The 25,709-nt window shown below is 30.6% G+C and overlaps 1 protein-coding gene across 1 annotated transcript in view; it reads left to right on the plus strand.

The window, feature by feature from the left end:
• Positions 1 to 25,709, plus strand: part of Su(var)3-3 (lysine-specific histone demethylase Su(var)3-3) — a 479,500-nt gene that overhangs the window by 452,076 nt on the left and 1,715 nt on the right. Inside the window, exons 11-14 of the mRNA XM_088199219.1 lie at positions 11,159 to 11,314; positions 20,480 to 20,713; positions 24,020 to 24,203; positions 24,366 to 24,493. Coding sequence (XP_088055345.1) covers positions 11,159 to 11,314; positions 20,480 to 20,713; positions 24,020 to 24,203; positions 24,366 to 24,493 — 702 coding nt within the window. The remainder of the gene's footprint in view (positions 1 to 11,158; positions 11,315 to 20,479; positions 20,714 to 24,019; positions 24,204 to 24,365; positions 24,494 to 25,709) is intronic.

The following is a 25,709-nucleotide window of genomic DNA, read 5'->3' on the forward strand; positions in this document are numbered from 1 at the left end:
ATACGCGGCTAGAAAGTCATAAATTTTACTTGCACAACGTGTTTGTATATGAGATTTTTTTCTTTTCATTCGTATTAATTCATCATCGAAGCGTTCTATTCACTAAATTTAAAATTTAAAACGGAACAATAAATTGAAATTTGATATCGTTTTGGTATTATAACTTTAATTTACGCGCTAAGATATTAGGTATACGTGTCTTGTAGCTAATTAATTATAAACTGTAAAAGTAACACTTTAAAAATCGATAGACTTTATAAAGTGGCTCTAGGTTTATTTAGATGCTATTAGATAAGATCGTATAAAACACATTAAAATTAATGAATATTTTACAATTTTTATTTATTGTGCATTTCTATAATAAATATACATATTATAAATTTAACAATTATATAGCTTTACTTAAATATTATTTAAACTTTTAAATAAATGGTGTAATGTTACTATTAGATTTTTTAAATATTTTTTATTTTTACTTATATATTTAAATATTAAAAAGGTAACTACAACATTGACTAATCGTAAAGTTACAAAGATTAAAACAATATAAATTAATAACTAAATACTAGTTTATACATATATATAAATATAGACCTATCTATGTTAGCAATTAAAAGCATTTTCAGGTCTTAAGGCGGAAAGGGTGTGACTTTGCAATCAAGTAGATATCGTAAAAGCTCGTAACAATTTATATTGAACTTGATTTTTTACTTGTAGTTAAAATATCAGATCTTAAAAGCCTGGATTATTATGCAATCAAAAATTGCACACACGAAAATTCCACCAAGCAAACATTATCTACATAGATGATTATTTGATTGTCAAATATATTTTGTTCTTAATTCCGACTGCTTCATATTTTTATCTATTTTTAAGTAAAAAATATGTAATTATAGGAATTGTAAGTGTATCAAATCAATGAAAATTACTTATTTAATTGTAAAATATTTTTTAATTAAAATAATATTTTTTCATATATATTGACGTATTTTAAAAAAAAAATTATTACTTGAAATTTTTACTGTGCGAAATTTTTGTTTGCGCAATAATGACCAAACCGTTCTCGTAATGCTCCTTGGACGATGCGCTGATGTCTCTCCTGCCGATGTAGTCTCTGCTCGTCTCTTATGTTGCCAAATGTCACATATTTTATAGTTCCTATTCAAGACAGTTTTGGCTTATTGCAGATAAAGATGCTTGTAAGACGATTGAATCGCTTTTTAGATACACTCAGGCGATCGGTAAACAAAGAGTCGAATAATATTAAAATTATGCGTAGGGTAAAATTTATTGCCTAGCTCAAGTCCTTTCCAAACAAAGAGTATTATTTCGGTGGTACTTATGGGCGATTAACGCACTTATTTGTGGTGTGAATATACTTTTCGTCTGTTCAAATAGTCTTTAAGTGTAATTTCATAATAGTAACAAACTATTTTTGTTTTTAAAAATAAATAAGCATTTACCTTTTTTAAACTTTATGTATAAAGTTTTATTTTAATTATTCTTGCTGTCGCAAAACAATGATTTAATTGCTGTTGATATGAGTATTATTGTCATCAATATTTTGTAGTAACTTCAACTCAATATGCTCAAACAAATAGTTACATAATGATTTACTGTAGACAGATTTACTTATTAATCATTATTATTCGTATTTCTTTATAAAAAATAAAAAAAACTAAGCATCATTAAAAAGTCCACGGCTGCATAACAAGAAGTCGTCGGTATGAGTAATTTATTAAATTTCGGCAATTTCAACGTGGTTTTTATGTATTTTTTTGTATGTAACTGTTAATGGGTTTTAAGCTGTTTTAGCCATGGCTGTTATAAAAAGCATACATTTAATAAGATAAATTTTTCAAAATAAAAAAGGCACAAGAGCTGTAGATACTGCAGCGATACATCAGGTAAAAATTCACTACCTGTGTTGTCGAAATAGTAAATGTTTTTTATAGTTTCTGCAATATTCATATTGTTATTAATTAATGCAATTTTTTTTTATTCAGTCATATAGTATAACATAACTTGAATGTTTTAATTTTGAACTAAATTCTTTAAACAAGTTTAGTAATGTATCTATTTTTGATATTTTATTTAGTACTTGTATATGTGGTAATTATGATACAATCTCAATATGCCCTATTTTCTGTTTCTTTGGCATGAATTTTAAATTTGGTATATTTTTAACCTTTAATGAACTCTCGATACACTTCTCTTGTACCGTAAACCCAGATACGCGACGATAACGATACAATAATTCCGGCCAAGATTAATGTCTCGCGGTATCATGACAGTATCATGACAATCATATAAGATTTCAATTCATACGGAACGATTTTGTTATTACGATCCATAAATCGTGATCGTGTACGAGATATGTCCGTTTCGTTACACCTGACACTCGGTTCACAGACTAATTCTTATGTGAAAATTATTCAGATATTTCTCGAATTCCGGAACCGAGTGTTTTATGTATGGTTCGGTTCAAAACCCGCCGGATCGTCATAAAATACAACTACCGACGCACCCTTATCTAAGAATCTATCTTCCGACGAGCTGATACATTGCTATCGGCGTCGACTTGAAACTGAACAAAATATAATCCATTAGAACATTAGCGATCAAGTTTAATTTTTGACGCATTTATAGAAAAACACAAAATAATAGACATGCAGCTATGCCTATAATTTATATTGTAGATGTAGATCTTAGTCACACTTAAAAATCATATTGCTTTTTAATCGAACCATATGTAAAGCTCGAGCTTTGGATAAAGTCATTAACGTCAAACAAGAAGAGATATAACCAGATAAATGCATTATTGATGACTTGATGATCTCTGATCAAATATGTTAATTCGAGAAATTCGCGTGTTATAGGTACTATTTTACATAATCCGAACCAAATATGTATATAAAAAACAACAATGTATAAACCAGTCTCAATGTCACATTTAACAAATTGTGCTAATTTGTCAAAGTATTACAACTTATGTTTTTCTATTAATACAATATTTATTTATCATCATACTCTAACAGATTTATCAAAATTGTGTACAGATAATGCATAGTAAACTTTTGAACTTTAATATTTGCGAGAATTTCCAAAGCAATATTTCAAAATAGATATTTAATGTTTATGTTAGAACTTTCACACTGACTTTATGGTGCTATGCTATCGGTAGTTATTTTTTCACTTCCATAAATTTTCCTTAGAATACTTTATATAATGTAACATAAATTTTATAAAGATAAGTACGTTAAATTACACTATTCACGTTATTATAAACTTTACGAGTGTGTATTTATTTTTATTATATTTACATACATATGTATGAAGATTTTATATTCAAATTGTATTCATTCCCACTTAATAAGAATGTTATAATAAAACGTAAAAAATTCTTGTTCAGTTTATATTATAACCAAGATACTTAACCAACTTATAATTTGGTTCAAAGCGCACAGGTGATGGCGATATGACGCAGAGATACCTGTCGTTAACATTTATGATATATGGACAAGCACATTATGTTGTGTATTGTTTGCACAAGTTAACGTCGCTCATTGTTCAGTAAATTTATGTCGTAATAAAATAATAACCTCTAAATTTATCGTTGTATATATTAATATAAAAAAGTTAGGCGCTAATATAATATATCATTAAATGGTTATATTCAATATAATAAATATCAATCTGTGCTTAGTTGATGCAGGTTTTTTTATTAAAAATAATTGTTTATTTTGTATTACTTGTTATAATATCATTTTACCCTTTTGTAGGCTTTATTTAGCATATATTTTGTAGGCTTTATTTAGCATATATAAAATGTTTCAGTAGAAAAATTTAATCAGATTTTTATTTATTTATTTATTAGAAATATGACTATCGTAATATGACAAGTTCACCTAATGCGTCACAACAGCAAAAAACAATTTGAAAAAATATATAATTAAAAAAAATAAAAATAGGAAATAGTGTGTATTTGTGTGCAAGTGCACGAGAAAATATCAAGGTCTCGACGTACCGTACTGAGAAGTTATTACCACAGAAAATTTAGTTAATGGCAGTCTTGATCTTTACAGGTAAGAATAGAGGACGCGATCGAGAGCTATGATTGCCCTCAGAGACAACTGGGTTGTCAACTATGCCTCTGAGCAATTGCCAAATGTATTCAATTACATAAACAAAAAAAGTTCTCGACCACTCTTTAAACACTTTCAACAATAAAAAATTGAAGTGTCGTCTACATACAGATTTATTTAATGAATAATAATAAAATATTTTAACATTAATATTTAAAAAAAAATATAATGGAAATCTATTTATTTAGCGTTATTTATATTAAGTTTTCCAATGTTCTATTGTAATTAATTTATTTTTGGTATCAACACCTCTTTATAAATATTAATAATTTAAAAACATATACTTATACTTATACAAGCATGTAAATATTTAAAATTCCATGATTATGATGATTTACATCGATTTTTAGATTCCATGTTAACCTTGGATCTTGATTTCAAGCTAGGCACGTGTACCAGTTAGGAGTTGATCAGCTGCACATAACAATCCAATTAATTAATGAAAACAATTATAGATTGATTGCGTCAATTCGCAATTATTCCCAAGCATCCTGGCTAATCGGGTAGATCGCCGAGATTCGCAGTTAATTGGCGACCCGCAAATCCGCCTTTTGCCATAAAAGGGATTTCGCACAGGGACCTCCCTCACAACTCTATCCGCGAGCACCGAGCACTTTAGATATTCAAAGCAATTAAAATAATTCCGACGTGGCAAGAGCCATTAAAATTTACTTTCCATTTAATTCCATTCCGCCGGTGCATTAATCCTGAATTCGCACACAGGAATCCGCGCAGACGGACGACATAATTGCGACCGGCCATTCTAATTTAGCGAGGGTATGTGCGTCGGCCATATTCACTTGGCATACCCACACACACAAAACACACGCTTGCGTCCGCCATTTAAATATCTGACGCTGTTTAAATTGTGTGTGGAGGTAATGCGACCTGTCACGCCATGTCACATTTTCAATTGTGCGGCGCTTGCTGCCATTGCGGCCCCGCTTCCGTTAGTGACGCGTAAAAATTATTGTGGGGTGACTGCTTTATTGGTTAAGACGGTTAGGGTGAGGCACGTTATAGCGCAAATGCTTCATAATATAGTATATACTTAACAATATGTTACTACATGTTGTTAAATATATATTTTGAGTAAAATAAAGTTTCTTCACTGTTTTATTTTGCATCATATTTATTATTTTTTTCAATCAATGGTATCGTATTATCCTATATAATTTTGGGCAGGTCATTAAAACGCCGTTACTTTGTATATGTAAGGGACAAAAAATCCATTATTTTTTTAGAAACTAATTCCAACTTAATAATTATGGGTAGTTTCTCCTTGTGAGTGGTAAGAACTCTTATTGAAGTGGCAATCGGTAAATCTTAACCTTAAGCGTCACTTTCATTAAACAAAATTTTATTAAACAAAAAAACATTTGAAATATTTATAATTAGCTATTTAATAATATTAAACGTTTTTTAAATAGCAAAATATTTACATTTTAAGCTAACTAAATAATTACATAATATTTTAAAATACGTATTTTAAATATCATAACATTTTTTAAATAAAAAAAATAACATTTGTTTGTATTTAAAAAATATAACCAAATAAAAATGTTCCATAATTTTTTCTTCATGCTTATTTATTCAATTTAAAATTGCATTTAATTTATTTAAAAAGTAGAATATTTAAATATGAAAATATATCGAATGCAAACCAATTAACTACGAGACTTGACTGTTTGAATATTCATTCTATGTAAATTTATAGTCTGATTATTTTTTTATTATGCTATTTTTTCATATTAATAAAAAACGAATATATTTTATAATACGCCTCTTGATATATCAACACTTGTTTTAATTAACAAAATAATTTATTTAGCATCAAACGCGTCCTGAGAGGCGGTAAAGTAGGGTAACTTCGAAATAAAATTCGCGATATTAGTTCGTCCCTTATCCAACAGATGGTAAAAGGGCCAAGTCGGTATTGCAGCTTTTGCACTTATCGATTTGCAAACTTATATACGTACATATACTATTTGAAATGCGGGTCTAAATTATTTTATTATAAAGTGTCGTGTAGATCTTCATCTTATGATTTATACCCAACGCATATTCATATAACAATTTATCGTTGTTATCCATTGTTCCTTTTTTATTCTTCGATCGACCTTAACCGCCATAAAGATACTCCTTACACTTTTGTTGTTATTGATTTATGCGCTACACACCACAATGATAATATTCATGTTCCGACTCGGATTCGGTATTGTAAAGCAATTTAATAACTTCTGTCTATTTGCCCGACAGCGATGTTACGCTTTAACTTTTTTTATTGGTAGGCAGTAAAACTCGTTATAAAGATATCAAATTTGAGCATATCGATATCGTCATATTATGCCTATGAAATGTCGAATTTATACTGTAAATACATAAATTAACCAATCACATATTAATGTATGTATTTAAATATATACACAATCGTGAGGAAAAATGGAATAGTAAAAAAGAAAACATATAATAAATATGGGACGATTAATTGGATGTATTGGTCTCATTATATATTTTTTAACGGTTTGTTACCTTCATAGAATTTGCTTTTGAAATCGGTTAGTTTAATTCTCCTTGGTTAGCCTACCCATCCGTGCGCGTTGAGAAGATCCACGGCTTCGAGGTTATGATGCTGGAAGATTTATTTCTCTTAACCACTTCAATAACTTTTCCTTACACTATTGGCATCTTGATATCTCGCTGAATATCTAAATTCCTGAAATACATGTGGCGTAGTACTGTATTTTAAAATGTTGATAAGATTTTGCCTTATAAAAGAGTAAAAATACATTGATAATAATACAATATATGAAATCTCATGTTTTTCGTTAATATCAACGCATGAATTATTGTTTCACTTCTTTAAGTCTAGACAGGCATAAAAAATAGATATCCACAATACACATAACAATTAGTTTTATTTTTGGTTTTTCATTGGTTCCAGCATAACATATTTTAGCATACTCTCCATTGCTTTTATTAGCTGTTAAAAGAGAAGAAACATTACATACTGCACTTTTATTCTATTTTCAATGCTGTAGGCTTTGTACAACTTCTGGTATAACTGCAAAGCTTACAGAATATTTAATTGATTCAGGATTTGTGTAACTTTTGCAGACAGTTAGATGCCAAAAATATTATTTTATTTAATAAAATAATATTTACAGAGAAAACATTAAGATAGCTTTATCGGATGGTGAAGTTGAATTAGCAAGTCTTGAGAGTTCGAGAATCTTCGCTTTCGTCATCGATGATTGCCTATAATTCGTGTCTGGGAGTAGGTACCGTAGTCGTCATTGGTTGCCGTTCGTCTTGTGCTAGCCAGTGATTGATAATGTAATAAGTGTTACATATATTATACCTTCAAAGAAGCTTGGACGAGAAGGAGTAGAGGGCATTTGATAGATAATTGCAAAAAAGTCTGACCACATCTCTAAAAGTTAAACCCTTTAAGACAAGAGTATAAGTTTTATGTTGAGATAATAATTAATTATTGATGGTTTTAAAATTTTGAGTGGTTATTGTGCGATTATGGGTGTTGTACCGACTCTGCGGCTTATTGCTGAAAGACAAGCCACTGTTTGTTCCATGATTACTCAATGTCATTATAAAAACCACACAAATAATATTTTTTGATCATTATAAAGGAATAACCATTAAAAAAAAACACCTCAAATTAATCTTTTAAGACACATAAAAATGTATATATTTACGATAAATCGAATAGAAAAGTAATATTAATAAGGAGATTAGATATTTATCTACATGTATCTAAAGTTGACAAATAATCTGCAGGCGTCCTTAAGGTATATTGGATCAATACTAAAAAACTTTTAAATATAAGTTCTCGATATATATTCAGTAACCAACGACAAGAAATAATACAGAATACTTTATGAAACATTTAAAAAAACAATAATACAGTGCCAAATATATTTTAATCGATTTATTATCTTTATTTTTTTTTATTAATTAATTGTATATAGATTTATAGGGTTTTTAAAGTTCGAAAATGCGGTCGTTGCGCCTGTCGTTTGATTTATGATCGAGTTGTTCGTAAACTCGCAAAGTCACACGGCCATCGAGAGCCACTAGGCCCTGTCGTTGGTGGCTGACTGCGAAATTCAATCTCTGCACCAAAAATATGCTCATTTTTTCATTCGTCACCCCATTGACAAGCTTTTGACAAGTAATTTACGGCGAATGTTGACCCCGGCGCTTGCATGAACAAAAGACTCGTAAGATCATGAATCATATTCAGCCCCCCGTCAGTGAATTTAATGTACGAAAGTTTTTTTCACTGTATGAAGACGTCAAATTCTTTTTAATTTTTTTTTTTATTTTCGGCTGGCTACCAAGGTGCCCGATGTAACTCCGAATCGGGAGTGATGGATAACAGAGTCGGCCTACGCAGAACGAGGCGCTGATGGAGACGTAGGCAGATGTACCTATACGGATCCTTGTTGTTTTGTTACAAGTTGCTAAATTTCATCGGCAGTGCTAAAAATGGATTAAATAAAAAATATGAAAAATTCGTTGCTTTTTTAATGCGATTTTTTTCATGAGAACTTGGTTATCTTTTTTGAATTAATTTATATTTTAAGTGTGAACTTGTCATTATTGGGTATTATTTTTTCTAACAGACATTACTTAAAAGTAATTTTACATAACAGTAACCATATACTATTATAAATATATTGAAATATTTTATTTATGCGGTAAATAATATGCATGCCGTAAAATTTACTTATCTCATATATCATAATTTATAATAAAATTTGTACTCACACTACCTGGGAAAAGTTTCTCATTTCGCTGTTATAAATTGTAGCCTTCACAGCACATCTAATAGAGTTAAATGCATTTTTCGAAACGAGATCGGCTAACTGCCCAGTTATCACGCAGTTAACCGGCGGCCAGTGATTTTTTTATGGACGACCGATCGTAAAGTTATTGTGCATACGACGACTACAGTTATCGCTTTTTCATAATATCGATTTGAATGCCATTCAACAACGGACGTGAAAAATTACTCGAGACAAAGTGACGTTTAATTTTGTTACATAGGAAAAAAATAATGACGTTGTGTCGAAGATTATATTATGACATATCGGTAATTGTGAGTTATAACCGGCTATATCAGATGATATATTTTTATAATGTTTGAGAATTTAATGATTTCAAATTTGTATTTTATAGCTTATTCAAGAAAGAAAACATTGAGCTTAAAATATATGTATATATAAGAGAGTGGAATAATTTTTTTTTTTATATAAACTGTATGTTAGTATCAGTAAGTCGATCTGAAAGATGTGGCGAAGTGCTGTAAAATTGGATATGTATACTTCTAGTGTCATGGGTTACATTAATTGCGTGCAACTTAGTGGCGTCGACAATTTGTTGTTGCTTTTTTATATTGTCTCTTAAGCTGTGACCACAGAATAAGCAGGTTTAAAAAATTAACTTCTAGGGAGCCTGAAAAAGTTCCAAACGTGGTCACAGTTAAAATTTAAATATTTTAAAATTAAAATACCAGTAATGCAGTAATAGTGATTGACTCAACGTTTTTTTAAATAGCTAAATAAATTATTTTTAATTTTGAGTTGTTTAAGAAACAATAATTCCGGCTGTAATGTTTGTTATACATTTATATACATGATAGATAGCATAACGTCTTAAAGTCTTTTTCTTTTCAAAGACCGATCAATTAAAACTCTTTGAAAAGAAAAGTGAAAGCAGCTGCTTTTTTCCAATTTGTCGTTTGTATAGATTTGGTAGGACTCCATTGGTGGAAAGCTTTGAGTCGATATATGTGTATTTCCAAGTCTGAAAAAAAAATTACAATTATTTTTAATATTAATCAATTTTCTATTTCAGTGAATACTTTAAATATTAAACTCAAACAGCGATAATTAAAAAAAGGTGGAAAAACACTGCGCTAGAAAATCGCGATTGCGTCCCTTAATACTGGATCTCGAGAGAGCCATTTTCTCACACGGTTTTTAACAATCTTGCCAAACAAAACATGTTCTGAACAATAGATATGAGCTGGTAGAATTAATGTGCGATAGTGCACTTATTTCTTTAGACGTGCATTACTACTTTTTTTACTTACACAGTATTTTAACCACTGTGACGCATTAAAGTAACCTGTCTGACCTTCACGGTCATATTTTGAATTAATAAAAGAGTTCATACAAACTTTTACGCCTCCATAAAATATACTTTTGCTTCATTAAAAAATTATCAATATTTAAAATACTTTATTACGCGAAAAGATATTTAAAATATAAAGAGAAATTAATTGTGAAGGATAGCAAAGAGTCTGATTCTTTTAAGGAATATTGTTAAAAAATGAGGTTTTACCCCGCTCTTTTTTAGATGCATTTTATTACTTTAAATTGTATGTAAGCTCTCTACGTTATCCTGTACAAATACGTGCATATTATATAAAAGCGCTATGCTTTTATATTACTTTTTGCTACACCCCTATCCCATTTTCCAAGATTGTTCCCAAGTTTCCTCGCCGTTTTCCGCGTTTCGAAAAATTTTCATTATCCGCAAGCGTAATTTATGCTTTGGGCGTGTTTCGATGAGAATGTTTCCGTAACGAATATAAATACACAAACATTCCGAAGCACCCGACATATTTTTATGGCGTTATGAATTAAACCTGCATTTCCACACAGCTTGTAAACTCCGGGACGCCAAACATTTTTCTACCCGGCGGTTAATATTTTAGAATCGCTCCTCGATGTCATTTAAGTGTGCTTATATAATATGTATGTATATTTTTTTTCATTCGCCAAGTGTGTGAGACGGGCTTTGATACAAAATTCGATCACAGCTGGAAATCGTAATAATAAATGAAGAAAGATATTTTAACGGCGTTGTTTGTATTCGATAGCCTAACGGTCGTTTACATGATTTTTTTGTAATTAATATTACATAATATAATTTATAAATAAAAAATGACACATAACAAAAATAATCTATTTATATTTACTTTACAGTAAGAAACGGTTATTCCTGCGTTCCAGTGGCTCTTTCTGAAGGTCTGGACATTCGCCTAAACACAGCAGTAACTGAAGTAAAATACTCGACAACTGGCGTAGAAGTATTGGCGTCTTGCGCAAGAAACCCCGGAGGTACACCCATCAGTTTCAAAGGTAAATTTTTCACAGAATAATTTAATGCATATTATATATCTGTTTTTAAAAGCCTTTAGATTTTAATCTTCATATTTGTTGTTTTACAATACGCTCCCATATGAAAAATTAAATGCTAATTCGTTAGTAATAAATTTACGCGTGAGTTGCACTGAAAAATTCTCATACGTGTTAATTCACAGATTATATTTTAGATATTACCTCTGTGTTTTTTTGTTTTTAACCTAGAAAAAAGGTTTAATTACTTATTTAACAGGCAAATCGTTTAATTTATGCAATTGCGAAGCGTTGAAGTTTTTAACAATAGCATTATTTTAATCGTTAGCTATGAGATTGAACGCCTTTAAAATGTTTTGCTTCGGTTTAGCTTCAGATTGTGATCGAAAAGCGTTTTATAATAATACTAGGCTTTTATATATATATAGTATAAGATATAATATTTCATTTTTCATAAGAAAAATATGTGGATTGTTAAAAACATAATCTAGAATTCTGAATCACATTTAATGTAATAATTATTTGCATAAAACAGACTATAATTATTGCTTTAAACGTATAAATATTATATATGTGCTATTCATACAATAATTAAGTACATACGTATAAATTTAACTGATTATTTAGTGTTTATTTTTGTCTGAGATTACTCATAATCTGCTTTAATAATATAAAATGCTAATTTAGAACTAGAATATTTCATATATATTTGTATGCCATTTTTATCATTTTTGATATAATTAACTTTTGTGTCATAGATGAAATGATTTTAATTTTTAAGCTTCAACTCGCTTAGACATGATTTATATTAGAACGACAAATTAAGTTATCGTCCAAAGATTGATATTACAATTAGTCTGATGTAACAACTCCAGGTGTTCCCAATTAGCCCATTTTCCCTAAAATATCTTACATGGACCAATCAATCAATCAATTTGGCGTTTACGCCCTTGATATTGTATAGTAAACTTTAGCGGTCGGATACCCTTTCTAAGCAATTTCACAATTTAAGTTAAATTTATACATACACATAATTAGATAAGTCATACCGGATAAAAGCTTATAAATTACCTAAATTCTCGAGGTTAATAGACATTTTTTAAAAAATGGATTTTTAGTAAATATTATTTAATTGTGAAATTAATCTGTATACATTAACAATTTAATACAAAAAATTATAAGGTTTCATATCAAAATATGTTACTTTTTCTTCAAAAAAATAATAACAAATTTGGATTGTTTCTTCGCCTGAATTAAATTTTAAAGTAAATGAAATAGTATATTTTTAATATTATAGATTCCTGGGTTCGAAATCCATTTACTGTGACAGCCAACACGTGCAAGTGATTTTGAAAACCTAAATGTTTTATGAAGTGACTGTTTTAATACAAAAATACAAAGATCAGTCATTAATGATTTCTGGGCAATTTTATCAATTTGTCAGACGTATTTATATAAAGCAGGATTTTTTTATTATGCTTCAACGAAGTAAAAATTTAAGAACAGGCTCGACGTCAAACCAAATTCAGCTCTTTAATATTGTGCCTGATTTCAAGAAGATTTGCAATTCAAGGACCCAAAATCATCGATGCCATTAAATTATATTTTGTGTTTGTTTATGCAACTTTATTTTATTTAATTTACAAAAATGTTTAAAATATAATTTATGTATCAATAAACCATTTTTGGTTTAAATGGTCTCTTCAAACGCCTTGAAATCATAAGGCAGATGAATAAAAAAATCCAATTTATTTCGAACCATCCCGTATTGCGTTTCGTTTCGTGCACTTTCACGCACGTATTTCGTGTCCAATTAACCATGATTTCGTTATATTTATTATAAAATGTATACACACATATATTTTTTTTCAACAAATAATATTAACGCTTATTTGATTGATCGATTGCGCCGAAGACACAAAAAACAATTAACTAACGAGCTGGACCGGCGCGGACAAATTACAATTTAGGCGTTAATATGCAAATGCACGCGTTTGATTGATAGTCTAGTTGTTAAACGCGAAGATTTTTTTACAAAAGCATTTTAATTAAACTGCCAATACCGTCAGGTGTTAATCGGTAATTACCGATAAAAGTCCAGGCACTATCGCCGGGCGTGAAGCGAGATAACGACAAAAAATACATATTTAAAGAGATGAGTCGTGATCGCGTTAAGCACGTAGAAATCTTGAATATTTGACACCCAAGATTTTTTTTCTATGCCATACCTTCAGCTCGTAAAATATATTTAGCACTATATCAAATTAGTGGTAAGAATTTATTATATTTTACGAGGGAACTTTAAAAAGTAGAAATACACAACCCAGAAAATATTGTTAAAATACTTTATTTTAGGATTAACTACTAATATATTTAAAATACTGTTTCTTGACATCATAATTATAAATATATTATCACCATACAATGTGCTAGAATTATAATTAGATTTAAAAAAAAACTGACCAGCTAAACCTATGAACTATTTTTTTATACACTATCTATAATATATAATTCTCTGTCAAAGGAACAAATGTGAAATTTTAAAGAAATGTAGTTTTTATTAAAATATATCTTTATTAAACGTTCGTAATTTTATAATGTTATTAATACATTAACGATACTCAAATATTAGGTACGAAATACTTTTATATTCTCTGTTAACAACACTCGTGTTTTTTTTAAATGGTCTTGTCAAAAATATTTCTTTTGCGCGAAAAAAAAATTGCTGACATTTATTGCCATTTTTTAGCTCATAAATAGGAATAATGTGTTAAAATGGTGCCGTGAATTTAAATCAGAAAAAGTATCGTTCACGGCAATGAAATCAGTAATAGACCATCCGTTGTCACTGATTCACTCATTGGAAACGTTTAAGAAAGTTGTTTAACTGCTTTCAAATTGCATAAAAAAGTTAGTGTTATAAAAAAAATTTTAAACTGAAATAAAATTAACTAATATTTTTATATAGTTTTATTATAATGTAAACCAAAGACTATTTTATATTTTATGCAAATATGAGTTTGATGCATGAAATTGTATTGGTATGCTTTTTGACCAATCCTATCTTTCTTGTTTAAATATTTATATTCAATTGATATCCATATATGACTTACCCATATTTTACGATATTCATTTCTGAAATAAGGAAAGCTAGGAAAACCAGATTTTTGTTGATCAATCGGGATTATAATAAAATTTAAATAATTCCAACTCCCATATAAGATATAAATTTATAAAAAGGCATGGGTTTATTAAGGATGTAATTTATTTTATGAGTTAAATTTAACGACTTATACCACTGATCTATCTATTTATGGAGAATATGACAGAACCTTGATTTTGAATTAGCTTTACAATAAAATATGTTTTGTGGTTAATAGGTATTAATCAAGGATGCACGAATATATTTTAATGTTTAGATTATTTCTGTTTAACCGTTTAACACAAGACTAAGAATACAGGAAAATACATACATATAAAATTAAGTACAAGTGGCTATTTTATAACCATTTTATAGTTTACAACAGGAAATTAAGAAGATAAAATAATACAAATAGTAATTAAATATAAGATACATTAGGGACGGATACAAACACCTTAACCTTTTGAGTAGTTAGATAATTTACACACATTTTTAATTTCTTATTATACAGCTGAGAGTGAGTTAATTGTACGTATTTTTTCAAAATGATTTCTGTTATTGTTTTTTTATTAATAATTTATATTGTATTTATAATAAATTATACAATAGAAAAAAACAGTGATTTCCAACGTTTGAATTGAATTTAATAATAATTAATATTGAATAAAATACTGTAGGTTGCTAAAAACTACAAATATGGTAAAATACTGTTAAAATTGTGTCAGATTATTACCAAAATATTCTATAAAATATAAATATAACATGTAAAACATTGCATCGTTTATAACAGTTCGTTTTTATGTTTAGTACGATCTGTGCATATTTTCGGCAATGCGCTCATTTTGGGAGTCGTGATCGTGCTTAGCACGTAGCAAATCTTTAACTTTTTAATTGCTTCCAAGTCCTTTCGAATTGGAAAACTATTTATTTAGAAAAAATACCGTGACCTCAGCAGCTGGCCCGTGTCGGTTTTACGAGTGTGAACTCGGAGGAGCGAGTCTCCCCCGAAATCAGGATGATTCAATAACGCAATTTCGGATCAAAGAACAACAATTAGTTCGACCGTTCCTCTATTCAACACCCTATCATTACTTAATGCTGACGGGCCATAATTCTGGCCCGCAGACAACGATACGACCACTGCATCCGCTTTGCGTACACGATAAATTGCGAAATTAATTGAGGGTTAGACGACTTGCTCCTATATCGAAATGTACACAATGCACGCTGCGTGAATTCACAACGTGCGCTCGCCCGGTACACAAATTAAGCCATAAATATGTTAATAAAATAACATTGTCGACAGCCATGTTTTTTATTTGAGAAATTAAAAAATGAGCATTCTGGTACACTGAAAAAAAATGTGTGTTAACGATTTTTTAATATTTCTTAACAAATATATGCATGGATACTCTTCTGGAACACATAAAAAAATATGAAAACATATTCTCTGAAATATATGTCAAATATTATATATTAGAAGGGTGATCCATTGACATGTTCGAACTATAGAGGTATAAGCATTATTAAATGTAATATGTAAAATATTATCTAATATGCTAACTATGGATAAAAAATAGTAGAGAAATACCAATGTAGATTCAAAACAGGAAAATCAACAATAAACCAAATTTTATAAATTCCACTAATTCTAGAAAAGAACTAGGAAATTTCATGTGTCTATCTGTCTGTTACAAGAACTCCTCCCAAACGGTTAACAGTAGCAACATGACATTTGTAGGTGAACTGTGCTATTTTTAACTTTCAACTTATAATGAGTCTGAATCTATCTAGGGCGAACTAGGTAATATAGCTGTTTGTAAATATGTAACGTATTAAAATATACGTTTTATGAAAACAACACTGTCAAATTAACCTTAAGTAATTGTTGAGCAGCTTTTAATTTATCATCAGTAAGTTCTTTCACTCTTTCATATTTTTTTATAATAACTTTTTAATTTGTATGATTTTTAAAGTAAAAATACGTTACGTCAAACTAAGCATACAGCTTTACTTTTTACTTGATTATATTTTATATTAAAAGCTCATATTTTTTTTATTTAAAATAAATATTTATTGATGATATTCAGTCAGTTTTACTAATATTATATATTACAAAACAATATCGATTCAAAGGTCAAAAAATATCGACTCGTTTTCAAAAAATCATAATTGTGGAGGTCGTTATTGACCCGTACAACATTCACGACGTCCATCGTATAGCATATTCCTACATAATATTATCGACTCACGACGTAAATAAAATCAAACTAGGTATTTGCTCTCAACACCTTCGACGCCGTTAACCCAAATTCGCTATTCTTTTTAAAACATAAGTTATCATTTCCAAAAATCGCCAACATACGCCACAAGGTTGCGCATATCCGCCTTACACTTAATTAAATCATTATATCAAGATTGATTTTAAAAATGTCACGACATAAGTGCGAAAAATTAGCACTTCGAAGTGCCCTTGATATTTGTTTGTTTTTTTATGTATTGTATTATATTATTGACGTTTTTAGATTTCAATCTCGATCACGAAATGAGTGGGTTAAAAATAAGTAATTTTTACATTGTTTTATCTCACAGTTATCTTTAAATATTCAAGGTAAGCATTACGTTATTTTTGTATTTATAATATTACTGTATAGTCCTTTCCTTTTAAATTGAGGGTTTTGATTTAAATAGTTATAAAACTATTATTACTCTTTGTAAATTTTAATCGTTTTGATGACTATGAATTTGAATTAACATTTCATATACCTACATACATACATATACTTCACACAGGCTTTCATAGATATCGCCGAAAACATACTTGTATTTAGTGAGTTCGTGCAGACACCCTGACCGCAACGGGCGAGAAAAGGGGACGCGATCGCGACTCTAGGGCACTAAACAATTTACTATATTATCTAAATAAATTAGTAAAATATACAATAAATAAAAACCTACTCATGTATTTTTTTGCGTATTATAAATATAGTTATGTCTTACATTAAAATCACACAAGGAAATGTTTTTACTATTTATTAGATTTTTATAAATCAACATTAAGATTCTGATTCTTTTCTACATGTGTGGTTAAAAATGGGATCAAAAACTTAGCTTACTACTAATATTCTACTTTCTACCAAAGTTCACTTAGTGAAATATGTTTTTGAATAAATCATACCAATAATATATTATATTAAAATAATAACAACTTAATATTGTGCAAATTACATACGAATCGATCAAAGCAATGATGCGTTTCTGCCCATACAGCCAGGGTAAACAACCTCCCCACAAAGGGTCATACAAAAATGGGAGCTTGCTCATAAATCATCTGCAATTTTTCGCAAATCGACTGCATAGCCATATGCAATTCATACCTCATAGCCACAGCACTCATACCTCGACCGTACCCGCAATAATATACATAATGCGAACCCCTAACTATCGGTATCGAATGGACTCGCTATGCTTTTGATTATATGATATTTCCTATAATTTCGACTATGCTGATTTTGATTTTTTTTCTTCGTTTCTTAACCATCCGATTACGGCATAACGAGCGGGCAATCGCTTAAACGTATATTATTATTGTATACACATAATGTAAACACATCAAATCTAACGGTGAATTTAAATAATAGCGCTCCGCGGCCAGATCGGATTTTAATACGATCAAATCACCGCTCATTTTTTTTCTTATTATTTTTGGATACGAGATTTATTATTCTCGAATTAACGCGTGATTTAATGCGTCGAAGTGGCGGATAAAAAGTCTGTTGAAATTATCGATTTGCCTTTTCGAGTTCGGAATGGCGTGGACCTGAATGTGACGGGTGAGAAGAGAAAGTGTTCCCATCGTGAAAAGTGAAATAAAGTGAACAAGGGGCGTAATGATACTTCAAAGGGTGAATTGAGGAAAGTGGTGCTCGTGAAAGGCACCCGTCAATTAAAACCGATCGTTTTTTCTCAGCTGTTATGCTTAGTTTTTTTTTAAACATTATTTTATCTATCGATTAGGTCTCGATCGATACATTAAAAACAAGCTAGAGCAAGTACATATTTACATACATATATTTGTGAAATATACATTTTTTTATCAAATGTGGAGCACTATATTATTTTTTATGTGAATAACAATTTCAATGTTAAATACCAATATATCTAAAGTTAATTTAGAATATAGTTTTACCCTTGTGTTTCACGTTTTGTTATTCTGTTGAGATGATCTATAATAGTCTATACATTTTATTTTAAATTTGAACACAGAATTCGCAAATAAATATATGTTTTTATATAGTAGTGCAAGATAGATTTATATAGGATTTTAATGTTATATTTGTACATATAGTGAGAAATGGATTATATATGTTTAATATTATAAATAAAATTAAAGTTTAATAAAACATACAACATAAAAAATGTTTAATTACAACTCCAATTTCCCCAAGGTTACCAATATATATATAACGATATACTATAACTTTTACCATAATGCAATAAAATCATAAACAAACGCTAGCGTCATAAAACATTCAATAACAACAACAAAAAATATGTAAAATAAATTATTTTACAACGCGAATCATAAACGGGTAATCATAAAAAAAGCCTTCGACGTCTAACCATACGAGACTGTTTATTTTAAGGGTGTGAGTAAACACGTTTCTTCAAAACGTCTCAGTCATTTCAGGGTTATCGTAGCGTTTTAAAATTGGATCAAATCACTTTATAACCGCTATCGTTTATCCGTAAACAAAACAAAGGTACAATAAAAGAGTATAGGGCGGCCAATGTCAGGCACAATTGAAAATAAAAGAAGGGGATGAAAAGGGTATGGTGGGAGTGGGACCTCAAGGGTCTCGGGCGCCTGAAGTGATTAATGGGGCCCAGACGGGCGCAGAGCTGCCACCGCCACAGCCTGAAGGTGACGAGGAACGACCCCGGCTGACAATCTTGGAACCCTTGCCCAAAAATGCCATACGATTAACGTAAACAGTGCAGTCGAGCAAAATCCTTTTGAAGCGGGATCGGTAAACTCGATTGACATTAATTGTTGAAAGTTATTAGCGTTTAACGAAAACAGAGATTCTACACATAATGCTGTAAATTCAATAAAATTTTAAGTACACATCGCCTATAAAAAATCTTGGCACATAGTCATACATGGCACAGGAAACAATGAAACTTTTTGCCGAGCCTATAATAAAAAGACTTTTATTATCATTAACTGTATACAATCATAATTACGTATCTTTACTGATAATAAATTTTAATTTTAAAATACAATCATAAAAAAATAAGTTTGACTACTTGTGTGGTCGTGCATTGTTGTATTGGTTCTTTTTGTTTTACTTATGCGGGTATTGGACATTACAGTTTTATTGATTTCTTGTATTTTTTCGTGTAAATGTTTTGGGATAACAAACAGTAAATACTTTAAGATACTATTATGCAGACTGCTTTCTGTTGACGTTATGGATCTACTTTTTGTCGCTCGTTATAATTGGATCGAGAAATAAATCGTTTCTGTACAGCTCTTGAATTTGTGTGCGTGGTTGTGATTTAACTAACTTCTTCAGACTTTTATCTTTTAAGCTTTTGACCGCATCACGATTTTTTTGTAAATTAAAATCATTATTTAATTTACTAGCAAATTCTGTCGCTTTAAAACCCTTTTCAAGCTCATATAACAAACTTAACTCCTATGTAAATGATACTAACATTATGATTGGGATTTGATTTTTTTAATATAATATAAATGATGCAGGTTTAAAACATAAAAAAACGTTAACTAAAATGGCCCACATTTTAACTTAATACTAAATTATTATATGTTTATTTATTTATATTAAATAATTTATCGTTCTTGAATCATTATTTAAATAATTTATTTTACCATTAGAATATACATCTCTAAAAGTGCAACTCATTAGTATACAGTATAAACAATAAAAACCCTGATTTTGATCCTTGCAGTACACCTATAATATTTCTCATTAAACATATTCCTTTTTGTTTATTTTCAGCTGACATAGCTTTATGCACACTACCCTTGGGGGTATTGAAGATAGCTACTACTCCGAACGCCGTACAGCAAAACTGTGTCCAGTTTCAACCCCCGTTGCCAGAGTGGAAAGTAGCCGCAATCCATCGTCTCGGCTATGGAAACCTCAACAAAGTGGTGCTGTGCTTTGACAAAGTCTTTTGGGACCCGAATGCCAATCTGTTCGGACATGTTGGCACTACGACGGCAAGCAGAGGTATCGTAATTAAAACTGTATTTGCCAATAGGGGCTTAGCTGTAACCATACACCTATGTGTGCTATGCGAGTGACAATTCTGAATAATGTACATATAAAATGTATAGGAATTTTCCTCTTAGTGATTCACATAGAAATACTTCATTAAATATAGGTCAGCATTGATTAGGACCTTTGACTTACCTCCAAAGACCGCCCGATCCCGGGTCCTAATAAATAATACAGGATATTTTGAAATAATAATTACATTTGATACATACGAATTATATTTTATCTGACTTATGAATATATTTTGTCAAAAATCCTTTAATGTACCGTATGTAAATTGGCAGCTACGCCGCAAACAGGTAGCAACTCCGTATTAATTACAAAACGCCGAAGATCCGCCGCGCTAAATAAATAAAGGCGTCTTTATTTTTTTAATAAATAAATATAACATCGAGTAAGGGGCATTATAATATCCTTTTACGCCTCAAGGGCTACGTATTAAAACACGCGCATTAATTTTCACTAAAGAAAAGGTCCGAGAGGTCTTATGCTAATACACAAACTAACGAACCGACCGCTTGCATTCACACCGAACGAAATTAATACGTGTTAAAATTAAGAAAACGTTGAAAGGCCGTAAAAGAAGCGACTGATTTATTAGCTAAAAAGGGAAGTATTAATTTATTTGGGATAGGTTATAAGGGGCTATTTAACGAGATAGTAAAACGGGTAAAATATGCTGGGGTGACGTCATAAGTGGGTCAACTTAATTAAGAAGTGCACCTTGCTTTTGAGATAGTTTGGAATAATTAAATTGCTCTGCATTATGGAAATTAGATATTCAATAATGAAAATTTATCACTGCTAAGTTTTGTTATATAATAGATAGATATATATTTTAATATATTGGGTTGAAAATTCGCATCGAATTAACAAACTTTTTTTGATAGTATGGTTAATAAAAAACATAATAGCATAGTAAAAGTTCTAGGTTATAATTAGTTTAAGATTTATTTTATAAAAACATGTTAATGTCTTTTACATGATTAACTAGATTACATGTATTATGCTTGCCTACACTCTCTGGAAGTTGTCCGAACCGAAGTTACAACTGAAGTCGGCCGAAATTTACGACTTGCGACCAGACTGTCGCAAATTTCATATGCCATCCGGACGGCGGCCGTGAATGACGTCCGGACGGCGGCATCTGTCACGTACAGCTGGCATATTTGCGCGCGATCGAAAAATGTGCCAAATAATCGCAATTTTCAAATTGTCATATTATTCAAATTACGCTACTGATAATTATAAAAAATTGTGTGGGCACTCACCAATACAATATCAGTGAAAACTTTTCGGTCATAAATATTCAATTTACGCAAAATCTTTGTCGGCTTTTGCAAAATGCCATAAGGCATAAAAATTATATTTCAGAATAGGAACACTACATCTGTGACTATCCTAGAATTTGTCGCCATCGATTCTAAATAAAAATTCGTTATGGTGTGACATTTATATAAACCGATCTAGGAAAATACATAAGGATATTCGAAACGATTTTTTTAAACAAAATTAAGTACCAATAATTATTTTTTAATTATTTAATTTTAAATAAAAACAAATATAATAACGATATCTGTTAGAAGAATATACAATCAAAAATATAATTAATCTTTTTTGGTGCCCTAAAATATTCAAAGATGTCAGTAAGAGTCTGTTGAAGTCCCCGATAAGCATGTGGTATTATAACTTGATCACGTGACCACGATGCAGCGCTCAACATGCGTGTTGACCATAGCACGCCTACGCGCATTCTGAAATTGAACCAAGCTACCCGTTCTATCTCAGTTTGCGAAAAACCATATCATTATCTCTCTCACTCCCGCCACTTAACACGCGAGAGAGCGAAAGGGGAAGTATCTCACCGCTCGCGCTCGAAAGAGCAGCTCCGACTTCGGTCTCTGACTTCGGTCCGTTTGCCGACAATGTTTGGAAACGCTCGAAGCTGTCCAAATTGACCGAATTACCCCCACTTTATCTCCCGTTCTCGGTAACCACGAACAACTTCCGAGAGATTTTATAGCGGTCAGAACCGAACTCGACCGAAGTAACCCACTATATTCTCCGTCCTTGGCCAACCTTCGCCAACTTCCAGAGAATGTAGTGCAGGCATTACATTAATTTGTGCTAATAATAAAAATATTTGCGACTATATGTTGTGTTTATAAATGAATATTAGTATAGGAGATTATGATCATTGTGTATAATTTAGTGTTGTAAATCATTTCACCGCCTTTATGTATGAGCGTGTTTTAAGTATTTTAAACATAGCAACCGAATTATGAAGTTGTTGTATCGCTGCAATTTTGTTGTGTTGTGATAAAATTGTTTTTCTTGTCCTTCGCGAATGCTAGCCGCTGATTCTCTCTAGTGGTGTGACTGAGTGTCACGTATTCTATACAGATCATTTGAGGAAGCTTGGACGAATAGGAAACGAGCCCAATAAAGAGCCAATCGCACAAGCAGTGCTTTTTTGTAATAGAACGCAACGGAACAGTGCGCCTGCATCTTTTTCAATAAATAACTTTATCGAAGATTTTGAAATGAATTAGTTTATAGACTTGGTAGAACTTGAAAAAGTAACGATAGAAGGAGTATTTTATTCCTTACTCTCATAGAATGACAAAAATTTGTTTATAAAATATATTATAGTTTTATAGACGGACATTTTAGAAAATTAAGTCTCAAATGCGGTTAGCTTACAAATTTTATTAGTTTCTTACGATTCATTTTACCTTTATTTAACAGCTCGACATCCTACTATTTATAATATTACTGTGTGTGCTATTTACATTATTAAACAGCATATTGTATGCACAGTTTATTTGTCTTTTTAATGGGCGGTAAAATATTAATCCCAAAAAGGTTTGGCACCTAAAATTACTTTCTTGTATATTTGACTTACTGGCAAACACTATTCAGCAATTAGCAGATACTTCAATTAAAAGCAAAATTATTTTTGGAATGTATTAGCATTTTATGTGGGTGAAAATTAAACTAAATAGTTTTTTAATGAATAATATGGAACAAATTTAAATATACATTTAATAAAATAAATTTCTACTATCAATACTAAAATTACAGTTTCGAAAATTGGTATTAAAAGCGTTAATCAAATCCAAAATAATAATTTAATTCACTAATATCTTCAACCCTTGCTTGTCATTAGAACGTTTCTAAAAAATATTATTAGACGTAAATAATTTCATTTATTTATAATAATATATAATTAAAAGATGTTTCGAATTAAATTTTCAGGCGAACTATTCCTCTTCTGGAATCTGTATTCAGCTCCGGTGCTCTTGGCGCTGGTCGCCGGAGAGGCTGCGGCCATCATGGAGAACGTGACCGACGACGTCATAGTCGGACGGTGTATCGCTGTTCTCAAAGGAATATTCGGACAGAGCGCCGTCCCGCAGCCCAAGGAATGTGTGGTCACAAGGTTACTATGCATATATTATAAGATAGAAATGAAAATAAAAAATAAACATCGAGTCAGTCTATTATCATGTAAATATTGAGCGTTGTTTTTCGTTTCGCTACGAATAGAATGTAATCTCTTTATTGAATCTGACAAAAATGATATCATCATTGTTGAACGCAGGTGGCGCGCTGATCCGTTCGCCAGGGGTTCTTACTCTTTTGTGGCTGTCGGATCTTCTGGTACGGACTATGATTTGCTGGCGGCTCCTGTTAGCATTGGAGCCAGTCCTCCGACGCTGTTTTTTGCTGGTAAGTTTTTATCATTGATAGTTTTATAGACGGGCATAAATTGCAAGTGAAAACGAGTTCCTGAGAAACTTTGAATTATGACTCTTATTTTTGTATGATTTAATTTAAAACATATGTGACATCTAAAATCAATACTGCACGCATATAATATTAGGCAATCCCATTTTCACATCGTCTAAATTTCAATTTTTGTGTTGCATCGATCAAAATAAATGGTAGTCGGAAAGAACAAGGTCTTGGGAATAAGGTGGATTATAGCCAAGTTCATTTATTTTATCAAGAGTAAATTTTGCGAAATTGCCTTTTTTATTTCTTCGTGCAAACGATCCAGCTGATCGCAATATAAGCTTGCTGTTATTGTTCGTCCAGTTTTAAAAGTTTCGTAATGCACAATCCCTTTGCAATCCCACCATACACACAAAATAACTTTTTTGCTAGTAGACCTTTGATCGGAGAAAAGGCGATTCAACTTCAAAATCCATTAGCTGGAATATGCAGATACGCGTCAATTTATATTATAAACATTATATTCACAAATGTTTTTGTAATACGTAAAAGAATTTTTTTAGAGAAGAAGCGTCTTATTGTCCCGGATTTTGAAACAAAATAAAGGCGCATAAAGAACCATAGAGCATCACTAGTCATTCGGGTATATTGAGAGAAAAAACGATCAAGTATATAACAATTAAATAATCTGGCAAAATTATCAATAAATTGGCACATGAGCATGCTATTTTCATTAGTTAATAAAACATATGATCTTAATTTAAAAAAAGACTTTACATAAAATTATATATAGGAAGTTAAGCTTCCACAGTTTTCGTAATTACCTCGTTATGTCTTGACACACTTATTCGAGTATTGTTAATCTAAAGTGTAGCGGATTTTTACAGTAACATACTTAACATATGTAGTATGTAATTAGATTTTTTTTAAAACAATAACCAAGATCATTTCCTTTCATTCATAGCACAATTAAATGTCCAAATGAATATGCAAGTCCCCTTTGTAAGTACATTTGGCGGATGGGCGTTAACCGGACGCATCGACCACACCGGACATTGACGGTTCGAATTAAACGAAAACATTCGTACGAATTTACATATTAACTGGATTTTCCGTTTAATTGTTCCGGCCTGGAAATTAGAACGTGCCACTGGCGCGTAATGGATTTCGAGTTTTTGTCATTCGGAAAAATAATATTTTTGCAACGGTG

The sequence above is a fragment of the Plectrocnemia conspersa genome, unplaced genomic scaffold (genome assembly GCF_051122295.1).
Source record: "Plectrocnemia conspersa isolate PC_06_02 unplaced genomic scaffold, ASM5112229v1 ptg000012l, whole genome shotgun sequence".
Classification (NCBI taxonomy): Eukaryota; Metazoa; Arthropoda; class Insecta; order Trichoptera; family Polycentropodidae; genus Plectrocnemia; species Plectrocnemia conspersa.